Source organism: Heliangelus exortis, chromosome 1 (genome assembly GCF_036169615.1).
Source record: "Heliangelus exortis chromosome 1, bHelExo1.hap1, whole genome shotgun sequence".
Classification (NCBI taxonomy): domain Eukaryota; kingdom Metazoa; phylum Chordata; class Aves; order Apodiformes; family Trochilidae; genus Heliangelus; species Heliangelus exortis.
Window position 1 is genome coordinate 18837401 of NC_092422.1, and position 16506 is coordinate 18853906.

At 39.7% G+C, this 16506-nt stretch overlaps 1 protein-coding gene across 5 annotated transcripts in view; it reads left to right on the plus strand.

Moving 5' to 3' along the window:
• SGCG (sarcoglycan gamma) overlaps window positions 1–15486 on the plus strand; it is a 118019-nt gene extending 102533 nt beyond the window's left edge. For all 5 annotated transcript variants that reach the window (XM_071735844.1, XM_071735861.1, XM_071735853.1 and 2 more), the window contains 2 exons: window positions 10213–10336; window positions 11748–15486. In XM_071735844.1, coding sequence (XP_071591945.1) covers window positions 10213–10336; window positions 11748–11921 — 298 coding nt within the window. In that variant the 3' untranslated portion in view covers window positions 11922–15486. The remainder of the gene's footprint in view (window positions 1–10212; window positions 10337–11747) is intronic.
• Window positions 15487–16506: the final 1020 nt, after the last annotated feature.

A 16506-nucleotide genomic window follows, 5' to 3' on the forward strand; every position in this document is an offset into this window, starting at 1 on the left:
CTGGCTTCTGAAACCAGTGAATTATAGATAGATACCTTAGTAACTGTGGAAGGAGAAACCCATGCACTGATGTTAGGAGGTTTTTTTTCAGGTAGGATCTCTCTTAGGACACGTCAGGTTTATCTCCGCTGCCATAACTGACTCACTTAAGCCATTCAGGTGGCTGCTGTTTTTTCCTAAAGCTTCAGTTTTTCAGAGATGTCAGTTAACATTCAAATCAGTGGGAGTTGTTTCTGCTACTTTTATAAGACAAAGCCATTTATGTTTTACATAGTCAGTAGTGCAAATACCAAAGGTGTGATAATTTAATGATTGCCAACCATATCCTGGACTCCGTCAAAAGAATTGTGATCAGCAGTTCGAGGGAGGTGATTCTCCCCCTCTGTTCTGCTCTTGTGAAATCCCACCTGGAGTACTGTGTCCAGTTCTGAGGTCCCAAACACAAACAGGACATGAGTGGGTCCCAAGGAGGGCCACAAAAATGATCAGGGGACTGGAGCACCTGCCCTATAAAGACAGGCTGAGAGTTTGATTTGTTCAGCCTGAGGAAGAGAAGGTTTCATCTGGGGGGACCAAATAGCAGCCTTCCAGTACCTGAAGGGGGCATACAGAAAACCTGGGGAGGAACTTCTTACAAAGATCTGTAGTGATATGAAGAGGAAGAACAACTTGAAAATGAAAGAGGGTAGATTTAGATTGGGTATTTAGGAAAAACTCTTTAGTGTGAGAGTGGTGAGACACCAGAACAGGTTGCCCAAGGAAGCTGTGGCTGCCCCCTCATTGGAAGTGTTCAAGGCCAGAATGGATGGGGCTTTGAACAACCTGGTCTAGTCGGAGGTGTCCCTGCCCATGATAGAGAAGTTGGAATCAGAGGATCTTTAAGGTCCCTTCCAACCCAAACCATTCTATGATTTCTACACCTACACGGTTGATCTGGGTACCTGACAGTGTCAGGCTGTTTGATGAGGCTGCTAAAGTGAACTTGTCATCAGTGATTAGAGCACACTCCACCAGAGCACAAGCTACCGTGAAAACTCCATTAATGATTGTCACAGCAATAGACACCTTGCAGATGACCACCTAGAGCTCTCTTTGTTAGTCTGTGATTGTGCTGTCACTAGTCTAAGATGTGACATTGAGCTGTGTGGAGGATTCCTTAGATTATTTTTCATTTACATACCTGTCTGCACATGTATCAAGGGAGGTGGGTGGGAGCCATGGAACAAGAGTCACCCACCACAAGGACATCTGTGTGGCAGACTCTGGAGGAAGAAAGGAAAGCATTTCCTCATTAAAGTTCTTCCAAGAAACGTTGTACATGTGCACAGTCACTACTCATGCTCTTTCCCCTCTCCCTCAGCCCGTGTGTGCAGTTGTGATGTTTCAGTTGTGAGGGATCTGAAGAGCGTGTGGCACATTCAGCCACTGTGAATCACAAAGGGGAAGGGCATGACCTGCTTGTCAGCAAAGATATCTTAATTTGAGTTTATTTTCATGCAGAACTAGTGTATTCTATCAACAGCACATATTGAGGAACTCCAGTTACTTGAAATCTTTTGATGTTTTTCCATATTAAAGAAAAATTTTCTAGAGGTATATAAAAGCATGGCAAATTTGAGCCCAGAAGATAATTTTATGGAAATGAGGATTCATACTGAAAATATTTACCAGATTTTTACAACAGTGATGCAAAAAGGATTATATGATAGTAAAACTTTATAATACAGTAAGTTGTTTTATAATATCATTAAAGTGATGTGAAAAAGATAGCCATGCTGGAAACATCTGTCATACGCCGGAATCAATCACATTCACTGGGGCCTTGGCCATTTTTAATTACTTGGAGAGTCAGCACATCATAAAATTGAGGTCATCACAGAGACTGCTTTTGAATTAACTTTGCTTACCACTCTTGATCACAAGTGTCAGTCTTGAGAAAAGCTTCTATTTTAATCATCTCTCATTTGTGATCCTCTGTCCTTGTGTCTTCACTCCTTCACCATCTCTGCATTGAGTGATAGAGGATAAGCAGGCAAAACCACCTCAGTATTTAGTAAACAAATAATTACACTGTAGGAATCATCTGCTATGATTTCAGTAGGTTATAAATGTTGTTTTAAATTTCTTCTATAGTCTTTTCAAAGTACCATTAAAACTGTGCATTATTTTATTCTCTTCTTAAGAACCGAATAGTTCTTGTTTTCCTAGAATTTTTAACTGCTTACATAAAATAAGTTCTGTTAACTAAAACCTTGGGAACTGGAAACATCTGTTATCCAAATCTGGCTTTACAATAGTGCTTGTGCACAGAGATCACCCCTAAGCCATAAGCAGCATTGTTGCCTGCTGTGCATATGCTGAACAATTCCCTTGAATCCACAATGTCATAACTGAGCTTTGCTGGAATCATCTCTTCCCACTCGTTTCAGATTTACAACATAAATACAGAACAAATTTGGAACACAGGCTATTTCAGGAAATAAAACTATGATGAAAATTTTTGAAATTGAAATTAAAGGAAAGGACAGTATGCTGAAGAACATAGCAGTTGACATCTTCAAGAGCAGCAAATGCTCTTCGACATTTAAGAATGGTACCCAAAAGGATTGGATTGCCTTAGGGATCTGCCCTCTATCCTTGATCATTTGACCATTTTTAAAATATGAGGCAAAAAACCAAACCAGACCAAACAAACAAAAAAACCCAGACTTATTTAAAAATCAACCACACTTCCTATACATATAGAATAGGGTTAAAAAACAAACTCATCTGTGTCTAACACTGACTGATGTTAAATGATTGCTTTATTGTTCATGTGTGTGGTTCAGATGGTAATTCAGCACCCATTTCTGTTTACCATTCAGCTCTTACATATTCAAGGCTGTATTCATACAACAGAGTCCAAACCTAGAGTACCCCTGTGTGCCCAGAATAAACAGATGCATCTCAGATGCTCATCCAGATTTAGAAATGCCCTTTCCCTGCAAGCAGAAATGAGGGAGCTGGGACTGTTAATTTGAGGAAGAGGAGGTTGAGGGGACACTTCATCACTCTCTATAACTACCTGACAGGACATAGTAGAGAGGTTGGTGCTGGTCTCTTCTCACAGATAATTTGCAGTAGAACAAAAGGGAATGGATTCAGTAGGCAACAGGGTAGATTTAGACATGGACATTAGGAAAAAAAAAATCATAGAAAGAGTGGTCAGACACTGGAATAAGATGCCCAGGGAGGTGGTTGAGTCACCATCCCTGGATGTGTTCAAGGGTCATTTAGATGTGGTGTTTAGGGGAGGACTTTGTAGAGTAGGGATGATGGTTGGACTTGATGATCCCAGGCTGTTTTCTAACCTAAAAGATTCTGTAATTCTGTGATTCATTCATTCACTGGAGTGGGAAGGCATTCTCCCACAAATTACCCACAGAGGTATGTTAGCAGAGAGACTGATAACAGACATTGTTTGATCAGACATTGGAATGGGCTGCCCAGTGAAGTAGTGGACTCTCCGTCCCTGGAGATATTTAAAAAGAGACTGGATGTGGCACTCAGTGCCATGGTCTGGCAACTGCAGCGGTGGGTCAAGGGTTGGACTTGATGATCTCTGACCAACCCAGCCAATTCTATGATTCCATGATTCTATGACTGCATACTTAAAGCATGGCCCCAGGGGTTTACAACTGCTTGGGCAGATACTTCAGGTGAGATTCATTCAACTCATTTAGACATCTAGAATGTAGCTGTCTACATCAGATCTCATCACTTCTTTGTGAAAGATGCTGCTACCACTTTCCTGGGCAGCCTGTTCCAATGCCTGACCACTCCTTCTGTAAATAAATTTTTCCTAATATCCATTCTGAACCTCCCCTTGGCAAAACTTCAAGCCATTTCCTCTCATCCTATCACCAGTTATTTGGGAGAAGAGACCAACAACCATCTCACTACAACCTCCTTTCAGGTAATTATAGAGAGAGATAAAGTCTCCCCTCAGTCTCCATTTCTCCAGACTAAACCCCAGTTCCTTCAGACACTTCTCATGAGACTTGTTCTTTAAACCCTTCATCAGCTTCATTCCCCTTCTCTGCACATGCTCCAGCACCTCAATGTCCTTCTTGTAGTGAGGAGTCCAAAACTGAACACAGAATTTGAGGTGTGGCCTCACCAGTGCCAAGTGCAGAAGGGACAATCGCCTCCCTGGTCCTGGTGGCCACACTATCCCTGATGTAGCCCAGGATGCTGTTTGCCTTCCTGGCCACCTGGGCACACTGCTGGATCACGTTCAGCTGGCTGTCAACCAACACCCTCAGGTCCTTTTCTGCTGGGCAGTTTTCCAGCCAATCTTCCCCAAGCCTGTAGAAGTGCATGGGGTTGTTGTCACCAAGTGGTTTCTTTTCAGTTAAGCTACAAGAATTGGGATGATGTTATGTAACTGTTGACCAACTAATGGACTTGATGGGAAAATGGATGCTGGTTTTCAGTCAATTTTTTTTTTTTCATTTAGCTTAATTCTGTGAAGTTCAGAGTTAGCATATCAAAGTGAATCGAAGAAATGTGGAAGACAGAATTATCCAGGAAAGAAACAATTATTCCACCTTTAAATGAACAAATTCAATACGTGTGAAGAAAAACGGGACATTTTAGAAAAAAAAAAATCATTCAACATTTAGAAGAATCACAGTAATTATGTCAAATCCAGTAACTGCTGTTTCCATTACTGTGCAGAAACTGATCAGGGAAGATTTAATGAGTCACTAATATTTTGTATTTTTGACATTCAGTAAGAGCTATCAGAAGGCAGAACACCAAGATCAATATCTTTGGGTGATCATATTCTTCCTGCTACAGCCTGATTGCCCTCCCATGTCCCTGCCCTCCAAGCAGAAATCTGCTGGGAAATAAGTGAATATGGGCAGGAACTGACAGCCAAGTTAGTACGTGCCTGCTGCTCTCTATCCACCTCTACAACTCCTCCTTAGTTTTACTCAGCTTATATCAACAGGAATCCATTTCAGAAAGAGAGAATATGGCTTGAAATTCCACATATTGGACTATAAATAAATGCTGAAAATCTTTTTCCTTTGCAACTAGAGCATACTCTTGGCTATGGTTTACTCTCTTACAATGTCCAGCTGTGTTGCCAGTGAATTAGTCTGCTTTCAGACTAATCAAAAAGCTAATATAGTTCTATTGCTTTTTAAAGGTTAATGTGCACTCAAAGAGCAGAGCTGAAAGTAGACACCTCCAGAGAACCAAGGCCAATTAAGCACACAGGATCCTTTTGGTTGTGGCTTGTTTTTCATTTTTGGTTGGGTTTGGGGGTTTGTGTTTTTTGTTTTGGGTTTGGGTTGGTTTTGGTTTTTTTTGACTTTCAAGACGTTAGTTCCTTGACAGGTTAAAGATTCTCCTTTTCCCCTCCTTTTTTTTTTTTTCTCATGTTTTTATTACCTCATTTCTTGCCCTTTCTGTTCTTTCTTTGTTCCATGACCTCCAACACTGCCTAATTTAATTTCTGTTCCACTTCGACCTTTTTATACTCAGACTTGAACTCAAGCACATGTGTTCATGGCAAGACTCCTTTCTTCACACATGAGGCATATGAGGGTTTCTTCCTTACTTAACAATACAAAAAAGCTCATTTGGGTATTTGACAACAGCATCTGGTGGTCTGTGCCCCATTTTTGCAGCCTGCCCCTTGTGTAGCCTCATTGCTTCTGCATCTTTACAGACTGTAATAAGACCTTTAGCAACTGTAATTCTAACTTTACTTGTTTCTCTCAAGAAAATAAAGCAGGAATGAAAAGTTATGTATCTTTATTATCTCAGGAAAAGATGAGTCTGGTCTTGAAAGCAGACATGCAAAGGCAGAGTTTCAGAGTGCTCACTTTCACAGGAGTGCAGGTTTGCAGGATCACAGCTTCAATGTCATAGCTGACAGCCCCACTGAACTCTCCAGAATAGTTTTGTTTGGCCATGGAACAGTTTAGTCAAAGCACTTCATTTTGAAACAATGTTTTCCAACTGTGAAAAGTCATCCAGATTGTTTACTGAGAGGTGGGTCAACCAGCTGTGTACTCAGAAAAGTGGGAGGCATCCTTATGAGGTATCAGGTTTAATTTATCATCTTCATGGAAGTTCAATGGAAAGAAGAACAATATGCAAATACACACCAGTGGACCAAGTACCATTATTCCTGCTTCAGGTCTTCTGAGTTACATTTTCTGTACCTCTTCTTTTTCCTTCAGATTATTCAATTGTTCCTCTAATACTGTGTTTCCCACACATGCTTCCGTATCAGTGCTGAGGATCAAGTATGAAGCAGCATCTTCCATCCAACAGATGGAAGAAATAAAGGGGCATGAGATCTTTCACTGCCTTCTACCCCCTCATATTACTTTGTTCTTAAACCTTAATAATATATTTATTTGACCCTTTTGCAGGGATCCTTATAATTATACTAAAGCACTGCGGGAGGAAGATTGAACAATTAGAGAAGTGGAGAGGATGGAATAGTATATTTTATGAACTCTCATAAAAATCAATATCAGAAAGCTTGGTGAAAAATCTTTAATGAAAAGGGATTGTGAACTGGCCAGCATGAGGTTATGCCTGAACCCACCTCATGTTCCTATCCATGTTTAAAAGGGTTACGTCATCCTGAAATAGCCAAATGAGCAATTTCTTCTGATCTGGTATTGCCAGAAGTTAGCAGCATGCTTATAGGAAAAGGTAAAGATCTCTAAGCCTTTAGGCTCTTGGGATCATTTCAGATCCTGAGCCTGGATGCTGTACAGGTCCCATCAAAAGATTTTCATACAGTCATTCATGAATTCTTCCACACATCTCAGTAGCAAATTTCCTTGGCAGCCAGCCAAGACAGTTCTGGAACTATCTTACCAAGGAAGAAGAAAGGGACAAAAATATCATATTCCATGTAATTGGTTGTTTTAGTTGCAATGGACTGCTGGAGGACCAATATCCTCCAGCTAATAAATATATATATATATATATATATATTTATATATATATATAAAAAGAAATATTTGAAATACTGTCAGGGACCACTTGCTCCTCCACCCATCACTTCTGATACTGTGCAGTTTCCCTGCACCTTGTGACTGTAGGAATCAGGTAGAAGGAAAGCAAAGCAAAATACCTTCTCTGCAAGTGGGCCTAGATATGATTTACATTGCTTCACATTCTGTGGATGTGCCTACTCATATCTTTCCAAGACATCCTGAATTCATAGAAATAGCTCCATCAGTCATCTTTTCTGCTAAGGCAGCTCTGTGATCCCCGGACACTTAAGCATACCAGAGAAGTCCAAACCTGCCCATCAGTGACAAACTGGAAGTTCCTGAGGAAGAAGAACTGAAGATTTTTAGTTGAATTTAAGGTTGTTGTTTAAAGGGCTGAGAGAGTCATGTATCTTCAGGACCAAGTGGGGTCTAAAGAAGGGACATTCAAAGTCGAGATTCTCAATCATGTTTCACTCAAGTCAGTTGGAAACTCAGTCATGTTTCTACTCTAGGTACCTGTTTCTCTTTTAGTACATCTGGATTTGAGGTACTGAACCTTTGAATGCTCTATGAAGAAACACATCATTAGTCTTACTGAATGTTGCCTTTGCTAAAATTTCACACATAATAGTTCCAGAAGGCTTTAAAAATCACTGCTTAAGCTTCGCTGCAGTTTCCATTTCCTGGAAGCTCCAATGTTTTACTTAATTAGGTAAATCCACCTCTGGTTAATGTAGAAATGCAACCTGTGTATAAAACCAGCAAAAATGGAGGATTGTGATTAATGTAGTAAATGTAATCCTGCCACGTAATTTAAGTTACATGTAAGCCATGTCATAAATCTGTAAATGCTTCCCAAGTCTGTAGGCTTCTTGCCAGCATGAGTTTTGGTAGAAAGTAAGACATTTCTCCAGTGTTTGGTTGCTTTTCAAACTCCTGGTCTGACATGATCTTCAAAAATCTGTCCCAGTCTGCCTCCTTGTAAGATTCAATAGAGCTTCAGAATGAAAAATTACAGCTATGTATATTTTACTTACAGAGGTAAAAAGCTTCACAAAAAAACCCATAAACCAGGAGCTATTTCAAAATGTATTACTTCTTGCTAAATCAAACTACGACAGCAGTTATAATCAACTACATTGACACTGACTTATGAAAGTATAATAAATGTTAAATATTGAAAATATAAACTGATCAGTCTTTCATTGTATAGTGCATACAAACGTGCATCAAAAATATTCCCATGAAACAGACCTTCCATGTAAATCATTTCGTAGAACTATAAATCTAAGGATCTAAAGCAGAAAGTCATAGAAAAGTTGCTAAATAACAAACACTACTTGATAAAGATCACTAATATTATATTGAATGTCTGATGCAGAACAGACTCATCCTGTGCCCTTGCACCCAGCATGAGCGTGACAGAAGTTTGTGCCATCTCAGAGTCATGGGATAAGGCATCAAATTATTTTAGGCATATGATCCTAATATGGAACTGTGATGCATTTATCCATTGTGAGGAATTTAAATTATCAACCTGCAGGTTAAACTAATTAAAGGTGACTAACCCGGGAGATGTCAGGAGGAGGCAGATCATAGAAATACAGAGTTGTAGAATGGTTTGGGTTGGAAGGGACTTTTGCAGATCAAAGAAGATAGCATCTTCAGCTACTTCTGGCCAGCAGTGATAAGCCAGTGTTGCCCGAGTCATTTGCAGATCTGGGGATAAAAAAAGAAGTTGCAATGACTGTGCATGACTATGCTCAGATATCATGGGTTTAGGCTTTAAGTTATCAGCTGGGTTTAGCTTCTTTAGAACTCTAAGATACAAGTTTCTCCCACACACAAACTGACTTCTTTTAAATTCTACTTTTAATGAAGTAACTGGAAATAAAAGCTGTCTGATCAGACAGCTACATCAGGACTGTGTGTGAAACTCTTTGATTCTTTTGGCATGTGATTGGCAATCAGCATCTAGACTGACTCTTTGACATACAGCTAGGAAAGGACCTGCTGGGGCACAGGTCCCCCTCATCCAAATCAGCAGCAGCTGAGCAGGCATGGAGCCAGCACAGCATCTGCTGGGAGGGTGTATTGCATAGGTGTGGACACACACAGAGACATAAACACACACAGAGACATAAACACACACACACAGGGCTAAATGGCTCAGTTCTACATTATGGACAAAGCCCACGTTATTTTATAAATGTCCAGGGAACGTACAGAATAGAGAAGGTAAACATGGATGTCTAGTGAATTGGGACCACTGCTTGCTTGACTTACTCTAGCCTTAATGTTGACTGATACCAAAAAATTCAGGCTGGTGTCACCAGGAAGGGTGAGCTAATATTTTGGAACAAAACTATTATGTATCAACTCTGATCCTGCTCTGTTCCCAGTGTCTACAGCTGAAGCAGTTCTAGGTAAGGGTCAAGAGAAGCAATATAAACACTCGCTTGTTGCTGAGCAGACTTTTTCTTTCCTTCTCATGATATTTAATTAGTACTTCTGTCCCTGCTGCTTGTCCTGGAAATGTTACAAAAATACTGAAGATACAAACCCTTATCTCTTTGAAATATAAAAAATCATTAATCCTGCACAGCTGACCCAGCAAAGGGATTGTTCAGCTAACGTGGTACCTTCCTGCCATCTTGTGGCACTGTAAGGTTTGCAACTTTCTGTTAGCACAGTTTTTAATTCAAAGGAAGTTGCTGGTTTTCAAGTTTCAGGTGCCATCTAGTTAAACAACACACACACACACCCTGAGTGAACTCTTGGTCTGACTGACAGCAGTGTAAAAACTCTTGTTGGTTAAAAAACTACCAGACCGAACGAACTGTAGTGGTTTTAATATCTTATTTTTTCAAAAATTAAAATAAATTCAAACTAAAGAAAACTAAAAATAGGTTTCAGTTTTAAAGAATAAGTTACCACTATACTGAAATAATTTGACATTATCTCTGAAATTATTCCTAGCATTCCTATTATGAATCCTTTTATAATTTTCCTTTGGGATACTTTGGTGTTTTTAAGTAGCTGCTTACATTTCAAGTCTGCCTGAAGTAAAAAGAAGCTACATCTTTTTTATTACCTTAGGCAAGACCCTTCAAGTTCTTGCTTAAAGTTTACTTATTTTTCAAAAATAAAGGAACATATGAGAATGTGCAACTGTCAAATTTCCTCCTCTTGCTTTCAGGCTGGAATCACCAACTCGATCTTTGAGTATGGATGCACCACGAGGAATTAATATCAAAGCACAAGCTGGGAATATTGAAGCTCTTTCCCAGATGGATATCAAACTACACAGCAGTGATGGTGTGGTGAGTACATGCACTCCTGTTGCCATAACTATGGATGAAATTGTGATCTCATTATAACTAGTGACTTCTGAATCTTTTTTTCAAGTTTGGTTACTTTAATTCCTCAGATTTTAGGAGACAAGGTATCAAAATTAACCATGCCAGTAATAAGACTTTTGTTTATGCTTCAGATTAAGTAACACTACCAATTGACACAATGTTGTATCAGCTTACAGAAATGCTTTCTAGTAAAACTGTGAGAGTGCTCAGCTCACCACTAGCACAGTGATCCCCAGGCATCCCAGCAGGGTCCTTGGCCCAGAGGTAGACACAGCCCCAGAGCTGCTAAATTAAGGAGTGGAGGTCTGGAGACATCATTAGGAGTTGCCTGTCAGCAACAGCACATGACATGCAGCAGCCTATTTATCCCCTCTGCCAGGCTGTACAGTGCCAGTTCTTACACAGATGAACTCCATCCTTAACCAGCTGGCACAGCTGGCCCTATTTTCATCAGGGACACCTTCCACTAGATCAGGTTGCTTGAGGCCCCATCCAGCCTGGCCTTGAACACTTCCAGGGAGGTGGCATTCACAGCCTCCCTGGGCAACCTGTACCAGTGTCTCTTGCTACCCTTACAGGAAAGAATTTCTTCCTAATATCTAGTCTGAATTTACCCTCTTTTAGTCTGAAACCATTCTACCCTCTCCCTATCACTACATGCCATTGTAAAAAAGTCCCTCCCCAGCTTTTCTGTAGCCTCCCTTCAGGCACTGGAAGGCCCCTGTAAGGTCTCCCTGGAGCCTCCTCTTCTCCAGCTGAATAACCCCAACTCTCTCAGCCTGTCTGCATAGGAGAGGTGCTCCAGCCCTCTGATCATTTTCATGGCCCTCCTCTGTACCCATTCAAGCAGGTCTTTTTTGTGCTGGGGATCTCATAACTGAACACATTACTCCAGGTGAGGTCTCATCAGAATGGAGTAGAGGAAGAGAATCACCTCCCTTGACCTGCTGGTCATGCTTCTTTTGATGCAGCCCAGGATAAGTTTGGATTTCTGGGCAGCTAGCACTCATTGCCAGCTCATACTCAATTTTTCATTCTTGAGTGAGTTCCCCCAAGTCCTTCTCCACAGGGCTGCTCTCTGCCCTCTCATCACCCAGCCTGTATCCATGTTTGAGACTGCCCCAAATCATGTGCAGGACCTTGCACTTGGCTGTGTTGCACTTCATGAGGTCTCTGCTAAGGAAGACAGCTTATCCCTGTCCCATGTTCCAGTGTCTGCCAAGAGCCTGGACCTTAGAGCAGCTGTGTGTGTGACAGCTCTGGGTAGAAGGATATTCTTAAGCCACTGCCTAGACATAGTCAGGTTGCTTTATGGCACACTGTTACCTTATTACCTGTAACCAGCCTGTCTGTCCTGCTTTCTCCCATGCAGCTTTTGCTTGATGCTGAAACTGTACGACTGCCCAAATTGCCTGAGGGTACGAGGGGTGGATCCGGGATTTCTCAGGGGCTTTATGAAATCTGCGTCTGTCCGGATGGAAAGCTCTACTTGTCGGTGGCCGGCGTGGGCTCCACTTGCCAAGAATACAGCCGTGTCTGCCAGTGAGGCACCAGAAAAGGCCGCACACCCCCTTGCTAGTCTGGTCTTTATATTATTGCTAAAGGGAAAGCAGAATTTTCACCATTTTAAAAACAAAGTACTTCATTTTAGGAAGCAAATCTGTATCTACAGTTTTGGACTACAGGGTGAAAGGGAAAGAAGAGCACAAGTGACATTTCAACTTCAGAAGAATGACTTGAATCAACTTAAAAGTTCTGTCAGTGACACTTTAAAAACAGCCTTACAGAGAGCATTAAAAAAATATTAAAAGGAATATGTTCCCTTGCTGAACTACTGTTCAGTCAGATGATTATGTCATTGATCATATTTTGAACTCCATAGTTTTTTTTCTCTCACTACACTTGCTTCATTAGTGGGTGAAATTAAATTGAGGGAACTACTTGAACAAGGCAAAGCATTATTTGGGAGATTTAGAAAGTGCCAGCAAATGGTCTATGCAATTTTGTTCTTGCAATAACACAAGATATGAAAAATGTGGTATTTGTACAAGTTCTGTGTAAAAGGCATTAATTTGCTAGTAGCATTCTGGTTTAATTTGGCATCATAATATGCTGATCTGCTAATTACTCAGATTCATCTAAAAGTAACTAACACAAAAAGCACCAGGAGTCATTTATACCTCCATGTGACTCAGAACTGCTCACTATACAACAGAGAAATATGTTATATATTTTATAATAGCAATAGTTTGTTGTACTGTCTGTACCATTGTACTCATTTAACCCCTTTTATATTTTAGGACATGTTAATTCAACAAGGCAATTTGCTCTGCCAGCTGGCCTAGTAAAAAAAAAAAAATAATCCTTTATGTGGCTCCAGATTGTCTGACACAAGGAACTGTTTCAACAGTGGGGAAAAAAATCCTTTTTTGCAGCCCACATGAATCAATTAAAAGGACTGTTTTGTTTCCATCTGCAGCTGTTGACTGGTATTTCTGAACCTGTCAGTGGAACTCCATCACAAAATGAGAAAGTAAAACTAACCATTATTATTTTTTACATTAGAACTTTGGATACAAAGTAAATGCTCACCAGAGTTGACAAACCATTTATTGACCTTGTAGGGAAACACAATGACAGACTCAGACAGACTCATTCCCCTGTACAGTGTTGCACTGAACACAAATAATAAATCGCACACCTCTGGGTAGCAGAATTTGTATTTACTAGTCTGTTGTTTAAACCTCATGGGATTTTAACTGCTTTGATGCTGTTTTGTATATACTAGATATTATTACCCCAGTTGGAGAGCTGCTATCACATAGTGCCTTGGTGTCTATTTACAGAAAGATTCTAACACATCATCATTATTATACCGTAGAATATCCATCTTTCAGAGAAAAGAACCATCAACCATTGATCAGGAGAATAAAAATAAAAAAAATAATAATAATTTTTAAAAAGTAATAGTTAAGACTATGCCATTTTTTAAAACTTGCTTCAGTTCTGTTTAAGCAAAGAAACCCCCCACTCAGTTATGATCCCAGATACCTGCAAAAGGCAGAGTTGAGAAAGAGTCCTCAGTTAAATGCTGTGACTGTGGAAAGCCCTGGGTAGTCCCTGCCTCTAGGGCTGCCTTTGTAATTTATCCAAGAGTCTAATGAACAATACTTTAATTGCCCTTCATTAGCAGGGTGGGGCCCTCAGCAATTAATGCAAGCTAGAAGAGCTTCAGCAGGAAAAGTAGGAGAGGTGCTTAAGCTGAGCTTCAGGCAAATCAAGCAAGCAAATCGAGGTCACTCATGTTCTCTGGAGACAGCTATGATTGCAAATGTATTTCCTAAGAGAAGTAGGAAGCCACACAGCTTCTATTTCTGAAATTCCCTGTTCCTGGGCTTAGACATCTACCTATAGCAATGAGTCCAGGGCTCTTGGCCCTAAAAAGAGGAACATAAATCTCTACTCTGCAACTACATCTCTGAAGTGTCTCTCTCAGCTCTCTCTCTACTACAAAGAAGCCTGCAGCTGAGGGCTTTAACAGAAACCTGTCTTCAGCATCCCTTTAAAGTCAGTTTAGATGATTCCAAGGTTTGGAAGCCAAATGGTGAGCAGATTCATCGTATTCACAGGATAGAAAGTATTTGCTTTAAAATAAAGAACAGCAAGTTCCATTTCATGTGTCACACACCTAAAAACTGCTGCTACAAGTGACCTGGAGGGCTGTAATGTCTACAGTCACTTACAGGTGTTGTACAACAGCAAAACGAGGACTTCAAGTCCTTAGAGAATTCAGCAGCTTTCTAATTTAAAAGGCATTTGAATTTTCATCATACCTATGTTTCTGACATGAAGGAACATGTGCCCACTTCCATAGTGCCAAAGTATTCAGTCACCTAATCTAATCTCTACACATTATCCAGCTGCTGTAAATAAGCACATTAGTTACAATCTGCCTATTCTGCTGGCAGTGGAAACATGGTATTTTAGGTTGTGCATTTTAAGATGTTGTTTTGGAGACCTGTTTTCAAATGGGATTTACTAGTTCAGACAGAGCAAGAGATTGAATCCAGGCTTTTCATGTACCACAGCCTACTTGGACGCCAATTCTGTTGCAGCTTCTTGCATTGAAATTGCTCCATTTTAGTTAACGTTTTTATAAAGCTGTGGTAATTACAGCTAACAAAATCAGGGTGCAGTTCCCTGGCTACTAACACTAAGAAGCATTATGGCACCTCAGACAGACATTGCCATAACTATTGCCTTTCTTGAGGAGATGAACCTTTTGGATTTGCCTCAGTTCACAGGTGGATTTTGAGTAGCAGAGAAAATTAAACAGATCTGGCATATCCCCAGTTCTGCCATCATCCAAATCACTAAGTTGTCCCTCTTCGTTGTTTAAACTTTGGTTTTTTTCAGTATGCTGAAATCAACTTTGGAAATATAGTTGTGTTATAGAAGTTGTACAGGCTTTTTAAAGCATGGATAGTGACTTTTGTCACTGAAGAACATTTTTGGGATTATTTCTTTTAGTTGAGTTTAGTGGAGCAGCACATTTTATGCTAAAATTACCAGTGTAATCCACTGATGCTACAATCTGAACTGTTGTTAATCTCAGTATAGTTCATACATCACTAAATTCTAATTTCTGATATCTCCATATAAATGTCTTTCCATCTCTCCTTAATACTTCAAAATTATTGTCTCTACTTGAATCAAATTTCAGAAAATAGTTACAGATTAACAAAAAAACTACAGCACGGGAAATGAGAGTACATACTTCTCAAGTTTATTTTCAAAAATGTTATCCAAATGGAGACAAAAAAAACCATTACACAGCATAGTGAACTGTATTGTTTGCATATTTTTTTCCCTCAAAATTAATTATTTACTGCAGTTCTTGTCACTGGTTGGGATTGTTACACAGTGGAAGAGTAAAAATATCAAATGGTAGTAAAACTTTATTGGTGACTGCCCAACCACAACTCTCTTTGTTTCCATTTCATAGTCCTTTAGTACTGGTATTCATCTCCCTTTCTATAGCTTTATGCAAAAGGAAATTGCAAGAATTTACTGAAAACTGAATTTTGAATAAACTTTATACATTTTTAAAAGTCTGCTTCTCCTTTTGTGTTCAAACGAAACACAGCTTAAATTAATATTTTCATTTTAAAAACAGGATTATTTTCCCAAGACTTGTAAGAATGTGAAATGTACATTATGTAGAAATACTAACAAAAATCTTTGCCCCAGCCAAAACGTTACTTTCCAGAATTTAAAAAAGGCTTTACAGTTGAGTTTCCGTGGACATCTAGAATTCCTGTCTACATCTCTAGTAGATAAAAGCAAAAATTATGCCAGTACTACTGAAGTAATTATCCAGAAAGGAAACCAAAGATAAACAGTTTTGATGAAAAACTCATTCACAAACATCTCCAGGCAATGTGTGTCTTCTTCAAACAAAACATATACTTAGGCTGTCAAGTTTATTTTTTTCTTACTACTACTTCTTCCTGTGTTCCACAATACCAATCCAGCCATCTTCAAGGTGTTCAGATCCAGCAAAAGCAAATCTCAGAGCTGGTACTATGTTCCGTTGCTTTAATCACAGCAATTATAATAGGTTTTATTAAAACATTGTATAAAGCTTTAATCCGACTGTCAGGTGAAGGCAATTCTTACTCTGGTATCTCTTAAGTCCTCCTTTTAAAATCACCGCTGTAACTTTAAGATCATTTGATTAGAAATATTGCTAAGCAGCACTTCCTTATACAACAAAACACTTATTTTTCTTTTGGTAGTTGGGTCACAAAAACTGCTTCTTGTCACTAATTGCTGAGGCAAGTGATCAGGACTTCTTAGAATAGGTCCTAAAGCCCAGAGAAGGTTTTGAAGCTTCTACAAGAAGATAAATAGTAACAAAACTGCCAAGGCTTAGTATAACCACAGTTCCTTAGACTTAGGCTTGTAATACACAGTTAAATCAGTTTCCTGTACCACTGATCTTTGCCAGACCTCACAACTATAATCCCAGGAAACAAGACTACTGATGCTGCTTTTCCTAGACATGTTGCTGGTACCTGTGGAAGATAACTAGGAGATACCTGTCTGAAAAGACATTTTCACTCATGTCA